Here is a 13,468-nt window from a genome sequence, read left to right on the forward strand (position 1 = left end):
CCTCCATCACTAAGGGGATGAGGGAATGGCAGCCCCGTGGTGCCCCATGGCTGAGCTGCGGTCCCTCTGCAGCGCTGTGTGTCACTGCCATGCACAGAGCAATGCTGGGTCCCAGCCAAGAGGACAAGCCCAGGCCAGCCCTGGCTCCATGGCTGTCCTGGAGACATCACCAAGCAGCAGGAGGACGCGGGGAGATGGAGGGGAGAACGCTGAGGACAGGAACAAAACAGGGAGGTGAGCAGAGAGATGGATGGGAAAGAAGGGGATGGGTTGAGATGGAGGGGCTGGGGAAGAGGAGGTGATGTGCTGAGGGCAGGCGGATGGGGATGTGGGGCAATGAACATCTCACCACTGAACCCCTCCTTCCCTTCCCAGGCTCGGGAGCTGCCACAGTGGCAGGTAGGCGTCAGGGGGCCAAGGGCTGCACACAGGGCCTGGAGAAGCCAGCAGAGCAGAGCACTGCTGCCATGCAAGGAGGTGAGATGGGCTGGGGAGGTGAGATGGGCTGGGGAGAGATCACACAGCCACAACTCGAGGCCAGATGTGAACCTACACAGCTCCCACCGAGCGCTCCATCTGTGGCCATATGGGTATGCAAGTGCATGGTGCTGGTGTGGGAGTTGTTAGGTTAACCTAGCAGACGAACCTGTGCTTCCCAAATGTCGGTAGCATTTGTGATTCCTTTTTAATGGACACGTGCATGGCACAGCAAATATAGGATTATTTCATCATCTTTATTACAAAGAAAGAGCGGAAAAGCCTCAGGGCTGAGTTTTAGCTAATGGGGCTGATATCTCACCAGCAGGAAAACACCATCGCAAACCCAGAAAGCTGAAGGCTCACCCTGCTGCACACCGTGAGGACTTCGGCCGTGGGAAGAACTCTGACTCAGCCCAAAGTAAAGCCAAAGGAGCACAGGTGGGCAAGGAGGTCAGCACTGTTTCATCATCAGCTTCCACCGTTTCAGACTCCAGCCAAACAGATCTCAGCCTTTCTGCTCAGTTTAAGGAAAGCCTTCGGTGGGATGGGATTCTGGAGGACCCCGCAGCAGAGGAGGAGAGGCTGCAAACCTACAGGCTGAACAGAAGGAAGCGATACGAGCTGTACCTGCAGCAACACCGCCCCACTGCAGGGCATCACCCATCACACTGAGCAGTGCTGCAGTTCTTTTCCAGGGCAGCAAACAGCTCCTGAATACTGAGCAAGCCCTCTGAGCTGCAGCCTGAGCTGTCAGCAGAAAGCTTTCAGTGAGCTTTGCAGCTCATTGCTCACCGGTTTGTAACTGCACAAAGAATGGGATATTTGCAGGGGGGGGGGGGTAAATGATGCATTTATTTCTATGCAAACACCATAAGAACCACGGAAAAGCTTTGAGTGAAAAAGGAATGAAAGACAACGAGGCCTCCCTGCATTACGCTTTTCAGATGGTTTATTATCAGTAAAGTAAAAGACAACTGAAAATGAGAGGGGGGGACAAACTCCACAGCCATCAGAGCGTTTGCACAGAGCTGACCAGAGCTTTGCAGATGTTGGAGCATAAATAAAAAGTAAAAAGTATCTCTACTAATTAAAATACATTAAAATGCATCGGCTTGCTTCATAAAAACCAGGTTGTGCCACCTTGGGGTTGTGTTTAAGGGACCATCTTGGTGTGGATTTGAGATGCACCCCCTAAATTCCGCTGTCTGAAGGTGATGTGTTTAATGACAACACCGTGCTGCTCTTCATCCTGGAGCAGAGCCCACCTGAACCTTTGCCACCCTGGAACTGTTTTGGGATTTGGTTACCTGAAGCAAAGATGAAGGACGTTCCGTTCTGAGCTAATAAATAAGTACAAAACCAAAAGGACGACAAAACAAACCGCACCAACTCACGCCTGCTTCCCTGTTGCAGTCTCCCAGATCAGTTCATGCTGAAGTACATTTCCACACCACTCACCCCACGTGCACATACACACCATAAGCACAGCTCCAGGACAGGCTCCCGGGTCTCTAACTCACTAAATCCTCATTAGATGCAGGTTGAGAGCTGCCATTGCAACCTGAAGTTGTTCCCTTTGGCCCCACAACTCTCCTGCCGCACATGGCAGCAGTTTCCTGCAGCCCAAGCTGTTACCCCGTCCTCATCCTTTCTCTGCTGCCTGGAGCTGCAAAAGCAGTTTCTCTCCTGCTCTACACTTCTTTCCAAATCATACCTTCAGAGCAGACACGAATGCCATTGGATAACATTTCAGATCTGTTAAGCACAGCACCCCAGACTTTCTGTTAGCTCTTTCCAGCAGATTCCAGGAGGCCAACTTCCAGACGAGAGTCCCATAATCCAAACCAAAATGAATGACAGCTCTGGCTGTACGTAACCCAGACACCTGGTGGTTTGTCCGCAAGACTGAACAGCCCTTATCTTTGCACATCCCCACAAAGCATCCAATACACTTCCCCCAGCCCAACGCTATCCCACATTCTATTATTGTTTTCTTCGGGAAAACGCTTCCCCTTCTTTCCATCTGCACTGCAGGGTAGGGGAGGGAACCCTTCAACAGCAAAGAAATCCCTCACTGAGTCACAACCCCCACCGAAAACCACCTGACGCTTAAAGCAGGAATAGGAGCTGAGCAAGAGGTGGGGACTGCAAAGGTGGGCTCTGCACCCAGCGCAGCAAACAGAGAGCGATAGCGTGGTGAGATGGGAATGGGATGGATTGGAGCACCGGGGACGGATCGGAGCACCGGGGACGGATCGGAGCACCGGGGACGGCCGCCGCTCAGCAGCCATCCAGGACGCAATCGCTCCCGAAACACTCAGAGGTTTCCAGCTCGACGCTGGAGAGGAAACGCCGCAGGGATTTGCGGCAGTTGTAATCCAGGGTGGTGGTGTACACAGTCTTGGCGTGCTTCGGGTAGACGATGGTGGTGCTGGTGAAGCGCTGGGCTTTGTTGCGGGGCTGGAAACGCAGCTCGGCTTTGTAGCTGCGCCACGTGCAGTCGGGGACGCAGACGATGGTTTGGCTGCAGGAGGAAACGCTGAAGCCCACGGGCATGTAGACGTCGTCGATGAAGTGCTTCTCTGAGTCGTATTTTACTGAGGAGGTGTACCTGGAATGGAGAGAGGAGGGGAGAGATGTGGGAGAGCTCTGCTCGTGCAGCTTGTGGGAAATGGAGTATCAGCGCTGCTCCTCAGCTCTACTGCCAGCACTGGGAATCACCTCCCCACCACTGCTGTCAGGTCAGAGTGTGGGAAGCCTACAGCCATCCAGTGCCTCAATCTAGAGGGCTGCGTTCACCCTTAGGCTTTGCACAGAAGCATCCCTACTCTGTGCTGTGCTAAGTCCCTACTGTACTCTCTGTTTTCCACTGTCAAGAGTGATCTTTCACCCCCTTTACGCTGCAGCAGCTCTAGGTTGGCCTTCACTCAGTGCAAACAGCCCCACTGGGCTCCTTCCCACCTCCAGGCCTGCAGATTTCAGCCCCTCCTGCACCAGGCAGAGGACAATTCCTTCCCTCTAACAAAGAGGTGGCTTCTGTGAAGGTCCTCTCCTGGTTAATGAGTTGAGAGGCAGCATTTAGGAGTAAAAGCAGGGCTGTAAAACACAGGAAGTCTTCCTGGAAAAAAACCATATGGGATTAAAGAGAGGCTGAACACTCCTTCAGTCTGTGCAAATGTCCAGGTCCAGGAATGTACAGCTGCGTGAGCAACAGCTCTGCAAATAAATTAACTTGACTCACACACTGATAAGGCCCAGCTACTCCTTTATGCGCTAGCTCCTTCCAACCAGTGATGGTGTAACACAGTATTTACCTTATTTCCTTTGGTGGTAAAGGGTCAAACTCAACGCCTTCACCAAAGGATAAAGGACACAGTCTTGGAGGGCAGCTGGAGAGAGCAGGGCTGGGAGAGAACGTGGAATTCTGCGAGAAAAGTAAAAATAATGCCTGTTAAGTCACAGCATCGGCATATTCTGTAGTGCTTCCTGTTATGTGCAGGAGAATCTGCTGGGCAGAATGCTGGGGGTGCAACCCAAGGGCACAACACCACTCCAAAGAGGTGGGCACGGGACAGCTCTGGAGAGCACAGCGCTCCCTTCGGGAACAGCGCAGGGCACAGGGAAGGCACAGCCCACAGGCTGGCAAGGAATAAACTTCACGTGGCTGCTGTACCACAGCGCCGTCCCAAAAGCATTCAACTAAAGCAGCGACGGTCCTGTGAGGTCCCACACCGGGAAGGACCGACTGCTGCAGCACAGCAGCCCCGTGCCCTCTGCTGGAAGAGCAGTGCCGGGCTCCCCGCCGTCCTCAGGGTCTCCGATTCCCTCCGGCGTTCAGTCCGTCCCAATTCCACCTCTGCCGTACGAACGCTCGTACCGTAACTCAGAGTAACGCTCAGGACCGCTTCCCGCAGCCTTGCGCGGACGCTGCCGGCTGGGAGCGCTTTGGCACACCGGCTCCAGTCCCGGCACGGACTCGGGACACCGCGAGCCGTTTTCCGCGGGGCTTTGCGATCCATCCCGCTCCCATCTCACCACGCAACTCCGACGGGAGACCGAGCTGCCCGGGGCCGGGAGCCGCCAATTCCCTCGGCGCCAGACCCCAGACTGCGGCCTCACCCGCCGTTCCCTCGAGCCGAACCTCCCTCCCGTTTCCCCCCAGACGGACCCGAACGCCCGGGACGTACCGCAGCCGCGGAGACGGACGCGTGGGTTTCGGGTTCCGGCAGTCCGTTGTGCGCGGTTCGCTCCGGACTCCCGGCGGAGAGCGGCCAGTGTGGATGGGCGGGTCCGGGGCTGGGGGGCAGCCCGGAGTCGGGGCTGTCGAGCCCCGCGTCGCCCCGCTTCCTGGCGTCGGGCAGCTCGGGAACTTCGCGCAGGCTGAGCCGCCCCACCATGGCGGCGCCCCCAGCCCGGCCCCGCTCCGCGCCCTGCGCCCGGACAGCGGCGGCTAGAGGGGCGTGGCCTATGGGGGCGCGGTCACGAGAATGGGCGTGGTTACAGTCAAATGGGGCGTGGCTTAAGGGGGTGTGATCCACGAGAAGAGGCGTGGTTAGCGCAAAGGGGGCGTGGCTAAAAATAAAGGGGCGGGGCCTAGGCGGCGCTCGCAGCCCTCACCGAGCGGTGGGGAGAAGAGCCGCGGGGCGGCCCGATGAGCATCCGCTGTGCTGAGCCGAGCTGAACGCCCCGCGTGCGCCCGGCTGCAAGGGTGGTGAGGCAGTGGGGAATTGTGAATCAGGTCGGAAAAGACCTCTTAGATCCCCAGGTTCAGCCCCACTGCATCCCACCGTGCCCACTGAGCACAGCCCTCAGTGCCACATCTCCGCTGCTCCTGAGCAGCTCCTGGGATCATAGAATGGCCAGGGTTGGAAGGGACCGCAAGGATCATGAAGCTCCAACCCCCTGCCACATGCAGGACCAACCTCCCTCTTTAATACTAGACCAGGCTGCTCAGGGCCCCATCCAATCTGGCCTTGAACACCTCCAGAGACAGGGCATCCATAGCCTCTCTGGGCAGCCTGTTCTAGTATACCTCACCGCTCTCTCTGTAAATAATTTCCCCCTGACACCGCACTTCCTTGTGTGCCACTGCAGCACCACTCCTAAGAGCAAATGTTTCCTAATAAACCTGACCCTCCCCTGCGTGACATGAAGCCATCACCTCTCTATCACTGGGAGAATAAATCATCCTCACCTGGCCACAACGAGCAATAAGGTCCCAGAATCAAAGACAGGCTTCAAACAAAGACCCTTCAAACATCACAGAGCTGCCCTCAGCTCCTGCTGCAGAGCTGAAGCCATGCGGCTGCGCTGCCGCCCTCAGCCACATCATTCAGGCAAAGCTGCAGAAGGTGAAAGAGGAAAACAGGAGAGGCCTTTCCAGCACTCAGAGACTAAAGGAAGGGTTTCTGGAAAATCCTAATGAAGTAATTGCGCCGTGTCATCAGATTTGGTGGGGGAATACTCGTGTGGATGGAAAGCAATGCCTGCAGGCAGCCAAAGCAAACAGCCCTGTGCAGGAACACGCTGTCTGGCCTGATGGGCCCAGCACCAGAGAACCCAAAGCCTTAAAAAGAATTCCTTCGCTGCCCCCAAATTGAAAGCAGAGCGGAGCTTTCAGCCGTAGGCGTCTGTGGTTTGCAGCTATGCTGTGCTGGGAACTCCGGATACTTCCTCAAGGAATTTACATTCCTTTGAAGAAATACTATGAGGCTGTTTGTCTTTGCTGGAAAAAAAAAAAAAAGAAAAAAAAAAAGAAAAAAAAAAAGCAGATGGAAAGAAAAAGGACGTTGAAAAAAATAATTGATTGAAATCTTTGGGGTCTGAGCAAATGTGCTGGACAGGTGTTCGGTTCCTTTTGATTTAAACACATTCCCCAAGAAGAGCAGCAGGAAAGCCGATCGCCTCTTGCTCCAAAACCTCCCATAAAAGCCCTTTATGAAATGAACTGCTGGAGCAGTTTCCGGATGAACGCAATTGTTGTTTCAGAGCTGCTGTGGAGCTCCTGAGCTACGAATGCTCTGCCAGTAACCAAGTCAGCATTGTTTACAGCAGGGATGACCTGTGGCATTCCCCCAGCAGCTGCCAGAGGTGTCCCCAGTGCTGCTCCTGCAGTGCTGGGCCCCTCCTGGCTCTTGTTTCTGGGTTTAGCAGCTGAAGCAGAGGGGTCTGAGCAGCCTGAAGTCACCCTGCAGCCCGTGTACAGGGCTGATAACTTCTTTGCTAGGGTGAAAGTGAAAGGGTTAAGCAGAATTGTAGCTGCTTAATTAAAAGGATACACTTGTTGACAGCCCCTCTCTTTAAGCCTCTCATACCGTGTGGATCCATACATCATCACCAATGGCACTGGAAATCTTTTCCCTGTTTGTCCACATTATTTACTTTTTAACTGCCTGCCCCCTGGCTGGGACAAAGCAGATCTGAGACTCTTATCAAGGTCCTCTTTCTATAAAGGACTTTCCACCAGGGCTGGGCTCGCTCAGTGTAATCAGTAATCAAACAATAACTGCATTGACAGCGAGCCGGGGGGCCATCCCTGAGGGCTGGTGAAACAAATCAGAAGGATGCTGTGTTATTTGATAACGATGGAAAATTATTTCCAAATGATGGGAAATACCAGGCTGCTCCCGTGGGTGCAGACCACAAATGAGCTGGACACCGAGCTCTGCTCGCAGCCACGCTTGGAAGCAGCAGGAATTGCAGGGATTTGGGAATTGCACAGCCCTGGGAATCAGGTTCTTCTCTGCTGGATGATGGTGATGGCACCGAGTCATGCTGGCACCTGGTCGCCACCATCCCAGAACTGATGGCACCAGCTCTCTGCAAAGCAAAAGCTGGCAAAGCCCCAAATCCAACCCCATGTGCTCACACCTGGGAGCTCAGGGCCAGCAGAGCTTCTCTGGCTGAGATCCACGAATGAGCACAGGCAGTAAACCCAGCAGTCCCAGAGAAAAGCAAATGAGGCTCTAATTCTCCAGGCTAATTCTATACCAAGCTCCTAACCGGGGCTATAGAGGCCAACGAGGTGGGAAAGCCAGGAGGGAGCAGAGCTGCCAGGGAGTCACAGCGATCAGGAGCATGAGCCCCTGCACACAGCACAGTTTTGGGTGAGGAACTGCTGCACTTTGCTGTGTGCAACTGTACAGAAAGCATCCAGAAGCATCCAGGAAGCATTTAATTCAGTGTCACAGTCCAACACACAGCCAGAATTACACCTCGGCCAAAGCACGTTAAAAGTGACACTGTACACAGGAAAAAACCTTCCTTTATTCCCCAGAGAAGTAAATGCCAAAAGCTGACACATATGCATACAGACGTGCCAAACCCCAGAAGTACCCATAAGTCAGGGGGACAAAATCCTCAAAACTGGAGATAGAAAAATGCAGAGTGGAACTCAAAATATCCAGACCTGTAGCACTCCTCAAGGGCTGAAACTAAAAATCCATTTCTCCTTTTATTTCCTCTTATTTCCAGAATGAAACACAGAGAACGAAACAGGAGAAGCCTTCAGGGAAAGACACATGACGACAACTTGAACATCATCTTCAGCTATTCATAATTCAGTGAGAGAGTCATCCACAGACATAGCGAAAATTTATCTCAAATAAATTATTTCCCCCCTCTGGGAATAATGAATCTCTGCAGCACCACGTTCCCCCCACCCCAACCACTGCATCCAACAACAATAATTCACGTTGTGCCTTGAGATAATGTGTCCTTTAAGAAGGGCTGCTCACAATCCCAATGAGCTTTCCAACACCCTTCTTTTGTCACCCGATGTGAAATTAGGAGAAGAAATAAGTGAATAAATGGGTTTGGGGAGATCTGCAACGCTGTCTCTCCTCGTTGCTATCTCCCACTGCAGGATCCTGGCCCGGGGACCCCAAAAACACAGCCAAAAGAGACAGTATTACCTCACCTGTTGACATGCACCTCACTGCAGGGCTAGGGCGTATGGAGCCGTTAGGAGACACCTGCCTAGTAAGGATCTCCTCTCTGTGGGTTTGTTCTGCTCGAATCCTGTGACCATCTCCTGACTGCTTGGAGCAGGCTGATTTGCTGGCTGTGCAGAAGGAGTACAGGGTTTTACTACGCTGGGCACACATCCTGCCTTCCCACTGTCACCAAATGGGCAGAAGGAAAGGGTGCAGCCCATGCCCCAAAAATACAGCCCCTGCAGGGAATGGCAGCTATGCTGGGAGCTTCTCATTTTCCCCCTGCAGTGAATCTCAGGGGCTGGGTGGACAGAGCTCATTTTCCTGCAGTCTGCCTGACCCCTCCCTCCCAGCTGTGCAGCAATGAGTGCTGATGTCCACAGTGACACATCCATAGGGACCAGTCTCCTACGAATTAAAGTCACAAGATCCAAACTCAATGAAGTTGGGACCCACCTGGAAGGCATCTGACAGTGCATTCACTCCTCACCTGCAGGACAGTTACATGACATTTTTCCTGCAAATACCTGTGAAGCTTGAGTTAACATAAAGCAGGCACAGCTGGTCTATTGGCCCCAAAGTCCATGTGGGATTCAATTATTTACTGAGTGGGCACACAGTTTCAGAGTCCCAGGAGAAGGGTAGAGAGGAGTTCAGGAAGAAATCCAGCATTGGTAGAGAGGAGGTGATGAGTGCCTGCACTGAGCCTCCTCTGGGACACAGCACAGGCAGGGCAGGGATGCTGACACCCCAACAGATCCTACTTGGTGCTGGCATCATGGCTCTGTCCTGGGCCTTTCCAACAATTGCAGTCGAGCTTTCAGATGCCTGAAAGTTGTTAAAGATTATTATTATCATCATCATTGTTTTGTTTCTTTCTGTCCCTCCCAATCCCCAAATAAATAACGAAACAGAGGAGCAGCTCTGCAGCAGGGAGCAAGCAGTAACACCAAGTTCTCAGGCAAAATCCATAGTGATGCAGCAGGAGAGCCTCACTGGGCTGGGAGCTGGGACAAGCACATCATAGCCAGATGCTCTGTGCACCTAAACCCCTTTTGTAGCTGCTGACTTCAAGGTGCCTCTGTTTTCTCCACCACGGTGTCCTGGGTTTCACCCATGCTAAGCTATCTAAAGGCAAACACCGTGGTCAGATTCTCCCTTGGTCTGAATGGAGCAGCAGTGCCACAGCACATGATGGGCAACAGATCACAGGGCATGAGAGCGATGGGACACGGATCTTCCAGCAGCATTCTGTAAATATTAACTCCCAAGAGCTGTGCTCTCCCAGTGCCTGCAGCTAGTCCTGAGCAACAGGTTCCTTTTGCTCAGAGTCTTTTTTTGATGAGTTTCTCCAGTTTCCGTATCCGGGAGGATTCCTGCTCAGGGGTTGGGGTGCTCAGTGAGAGTGAGCTGCTGTTCTCCACCCCAGAAGGAGGTGCTGGGAGGCGCTGGCGGAAAAGCTCCAGCATGCTGCTCTGCTCACTCCTCTTCAGGCCCTGCCACAGCAAAGGGAAGCAATGAGGTTAGATCGAGGAGCAGGCACATGGGCTGATGATTTCAAATCTCCTTTGTTCACCCCCCAAACAGCACATCTCACAGTGACACAGAGACAGCCGAGCTCTGCCCCTTGTATATAGCTTATATAGCTTTAAGCACGCTAACCAAACTGAGGAGGTGTTCTTCAGGAGCAACTCTACACGCTTTCACGGTAGAGAGGACACGTTTGCCTTCAAAAATGTCTTTCCCGCTCCCAAATCCCTTTTATTTCTACTGAGAGAGTCACCAATAATCTCAGAGCAGCTCTAGAAACGAGTAGAAGTTCTGCAGGACTGTTTCTAACCTTCATGTCCAGTATCTTCTGGAAAGTGTCCGTGCTGCAGTCAGCAAGAAGCTTGATGTAGTTGTCAACAAACACAACTGGGGGCTCATGCGGGGCCATAACCACCTGCCAAGGCAAGAACAGAGGAGCTCAGACAAATTCTAGGAACTAAAGGCAGTGCTGAGTTCAGGCATGAGAGTGACAGCAGGTCTGGTTTCTCATAAAATACAATGTTTAAGGAACAAGTAAGATGTTGCATGTGCCAACAGGTAAATGTGAGCTGAAACAGGTAAATGGGACCAGGCAGCAAGAGTCATGCATGCATGTGCATGGCAACATGTAGGGCAGGAAGAGCACAGGACCAGAATCTTCTCCATCTCTGAAAATGTTTCCATATGTTTCCACTGACCCATCTCACCCCACACTGCATTCTGTCACTGAGACATTTCTTTTTTTGCTGCACATCAGACCAATGAAACATCATAGCCATGTATATGCTTATAAATCCTTAATTTACAGCCCTTGTAAAAATCCAGTGCTAAGATGAAAAGCTGGAACTTCAGACACTGCAGCCAGAGAAGAAAGGAAATGGCTCTGCAGGATGTGCACTCCTTGACTCCCTCCTCCGTGCTCACATCTGAGCTTTCTGCAGTTCATCTGAATTAACATGTTTGTGCCATCCATGGGCTTAATGATCCTCCCACTGAATTAGCTGCACGGGTACAAGCCAGGACTCAGTGCTACACAGTGGCACTGTGTGCAACAGAGGCATCACTTCTAAACCATCTCAGTAATACAGAGGAGAGCCTGTGAGCCCTGAGTGCATTACTCCATCCTTTTGACGGAGTGAATTTCTTAGGGAAAAGACTCCTCAATGTACAGCGTGAGCATCAGGGAAAGACTGGATTCTGTGCACAACTGGCAACAACGTTTCCTGCTCCTGTTGGCAATAAAAGGGTATTTTTCTTCAGGCTATTTCTACAAAAATTTAGACTTGCTTTAACGTATCTAATTACACCTCAGTCATTTCATCCCAAAAGCAGAGAATTTCAGAACTGATTTACGAATCCAGAACACAAACTCAGCCATGACATCACCCTGGGTGGGTGAGCAAAGCAACATGGAGAAGCGGCCGAGCACAAAGAGCCCAAATCACTGTCAGAAACATCCTCACAGTGTGGTCAGCGAGCAGGGGACAAACCCCCTGCCCAGCACAACTGCAGAGCTCCCTTGGCTTCTCCTGGGCTCAGACCTACCTTCCTGCTGCAGAAAGACAATGAGGGGGAAGGGGAAGCAGGGGAGATTGCTTTGCTCGTTACTTTTTATGAAGACAACACACAGCTTTTGGGTCATTTTCCAGGCACCAGGTCTGGAAAATGAAAAAGGGCTCTGGTGAATACAGTAACCCAGACATGTTTGCACTGGCTGTTGCACTAGACAGTAAACAGGTGACTCAAGCACAGCTTGGCTCCCCTGTGGGATGAAGTCTGCACAAAGGCCTGGAGTAACCTGAACTGGAGGGTCTGCCCTAAGACAGACACTCACGGATGTCAGCTCTGATTTTCACACCCTCCCAGGGGAACCCGCTTGCCTCAGCTCTCCCAGTAAGCAGAACCTGAGCACTCAGCTATCTTGAAAAATGAGGACAAAACCCCAAATGTGGTGATAAAAGAGAAGCAGCAGCAAAACCAAGGCCAACGAGCCAGGTTTCTGCAGCAGCTGGCAGCACACCCGTACAAGCGCGCATACATTCACGTGCAATCTGCAGTGCTGTGTTCAGAGCAAGGGCCCCCTGGAATTTGCTTGCTTGGATTCCCAGGCCAGCAGTCTGGCTGGCAGGTTATCAAAAGCCTTGAGTTACCTTCAGGATCATTTCAGCCCGCGTCATGCCTTTCACCACTATCCTCGTGTAGCTGGCAGGAGCCTTTCTCACCACTTGGGACCCGATGGAGGGCAGATCCAGGAGGACCATCTTCAGAGAGTGAGTGTCCAGCAGCAGCTGCAATAGTTAATCACACCCTGTTACGTGGGTCCCTTCTACACAGCTCCATTAGCTGCTATAATCCAACACGCCAAAAGTTTAATACTTCTCACGCTGAAAGCATCCTGGTAATGGGACTGCAGGGACAGGAGGGGCTGACCCATGTAATGGCACTTCAAGGAGACAAGATCACCCACAGCTATTTATCAGCACCAGCTGTTGGCTCTAACAGCACTGCTCTGTGGCCTTGGGGCAGCCCAGCACCTGGCACACACAGCCTGCATTCCTCCCTCCTCTTCTTTCTGACAGTATGAACTGAGAACTATAAACAGTACAAACAATCCTGATTACCTGTAGCTGGATCATTATTTAAATACCAAGGTCAAATGAATTACCAACATGCTTCCTCTTGCAGCTAACAAGCAATTACATCAAGTTTTCTGCATTTACTCAACCAATTGTTTTTCCACGTTAAAAAAGAATTACAACACAACATCTCTACCCTAAGAACTGCACAACATCCTGTGCTGACTGCAGCTCTCAGCCTGCTGCATGGTGGTTTTCAGCAGCCCAGAAGCAAGCAGCAGCCTCTGTGTTCAGCACTGACTGCTCAGCCCCTGCCTGACAATCCAGTCCTATGGGTTAGGATGTCACCAAGTGAAATTAACCCCAATACTGCACTCTTCCCACACGTCTAAAGAGGTGGGGGTCAGAAACTGCAGGAGATGAACTGATGTTATCAGTACGGTTCTGGGAAGCCAGGAAACCACAGCACAAAGGGGCAGTTCTGTGCACAGCAGAGCTGCTGAGCCTGGTGCTGTGTCAGGCTGTCCCTCAGAGCAGGATTCCTGCAGATCCTAACAGACCCCATGAATTTTTTTCCTGGCTGAGGAATTCTCCTTTCCATGTAGACTTCTTCGTGCTCACTTACATGGAAAGGAAACCATTCTGCCTTAAGGCTCCCCAGCACCTCTTGCCTGGTAAGACTCCAAACTCCCACCAAGTTCAGGTTTGGCAATTTTGGGGACAAAATAGAAAAAACATCCCACTTTGTGACCATGATCCCAATCTCCTGGCACAGTTCTGAGGAAAGGAAGATGATGGCCATTCTTACATAGCAGGAAAATCATAGGAGGCAAAAATCTGTTTGCACTCCCTGTTGGCCAGGACACAAACTCTGTCATCAGCCCTCTGGCTCCTTCAGCTTCATTTCCTCCCAGCAGAAGGGGCCAGCACCTGGGGCCAGTGGGCAAA

General features: G+C 52.1%; 3 protein-coding genes across 3 annotated transcripts in view; 1 reads left to right on the top strand and 2 right to left on the bottom strand.

Moving 5' to 3' along the window:
- The first annotated feature begins 17 nt into the window (after positions 1 to 17).
- CUNH17orf97 (chromosome unknown C17orf97 homolog) lies at positions 18 to 1,306 on the top strand. Its single transcript, XM_052688544.1, has 3 exons — positions 18 to 234; positions 376 to 477; positions 803 to 1,306. Exons 1-3 carry the CDS (start codon positions 18 to 20, stop codon positions 1,150 to 1,152), a joined length of 669 nt encoding a protein of 222 aa, XP_052544504.1. The 3' UTR covers positions 1,153 to 1,306.
- Positions 1,307 to 1,411: 105 nt separating this feature from the next.
- Positions 1,412 to 4,951, bottom strand: RFLNB (refilin B). Its single transcript, XM_052688545.1, has 3 exons — positions 4,668 to 4,951; positions 3,795 to 3,904; positions 1,412 to 3,091 (listed from the first exon to the last, which is right to left on the bottom strand). Exons 1-3 carry the CDS (start codon positions 4,875 to 4,877, stop codon positions 2,761 to 2,763), a joined length of 651 nt encoding a protein of 216 aa, XP_052544505.1. The 5' UTR covers positions 4,878 to 4,951; the 3' UTR covers positions 1,412 to 2,760.
- Positions 4,952 to 7,726: 2,775 nt separating this feature from the next.
- The window catches only part of VPS53 (VPS53 subunit of GARP complex), a 49,022-nt gene continuing 43,280 nt past the window's right edge, over positions 7,727 to 13,468 (bottom strand). The window contains exons 20-22 of the mRNA XM_052688531.1: positions 12,095 to 12,232; positions 10,255 to 10,359; positions 7,727 to 9,910 (exon numbers count right to left, since the gene is read on the bottom strand). Of these exons, the coding sequence (XP_052544491.1) occupies positions 9,740 to 9,910; positions 10,255 to 10,359; positions 12,095 to 12,232 (414 nt within the window). The 3' untranslated portion in view covers positions 7,727 to 9,739. The remainder of the gene's footprint in view (positions 9,911 to 10,254; positions 10,360 to 12,094; positions 12,233 to 13,468) is intronic.

This window comes from Tympanuchus pallidicinctus, unplaced genomic scaffold (genome assembly GCF_026119805.1).
Source record: "Tympanuchus pallidicinctus isolate F22 unplaced genomic scaffold, pur_lepc_1.0 scaffold24, whole genome shotgun sequence".
Classification (NCBI taxonomy): Eukaryota; Metazoa; Chordata; class Aves; order Galliformes; family Phasianidae; genus Tympanuchus; species Tympanuchus pallidicinctus.

Bases quoted from the DNA above. Each gene is read 5' to 3' on its own strand.
- CUNH17orf97 (XM_052688544.1), top strand. From the start codon at position 18: ATGAGGGAATGGCAGCCCCGTGGTGCCCCATGGCTGAGCTGCGGTCCC. The intron at 235-375 runs GTGAGCAGAGAG...TTCCCTTCCCAG, and splicing joins GACAGGAACAAAACAGGGAG to GCTCGGGAGCTGCCACAGTG. The intron at 478-802 runs GTGAGATGGGCT...ATATCTCACCAG, and splicing joins CACTGCTGCCATGCAAGGAG to CAGGAAAACACCATCGCAAA.
- RFLNB (XM_052688545.1), bottom strand. From the start codon at position 4,877: ATGGTGGGGCGGCTCAGCCTGCGCGAAGTTCCCGAGCTGCCCGACGCC. The intron at 3,905-4,667 runs GTACGTCCCGGG...CTTTTCTCGCAG, and splicing joins CGTCCGTCTCCGCGGCTGCG to AATTCCACGTTCTCTCCCAG. The intron at 3,092-3,794 runs GTAAATACTGTG...TCTCCATTCCAG, and splicing joins TTACCACCAAAGGAAATAAG to GTACACCTCCTCAGTAAAAT.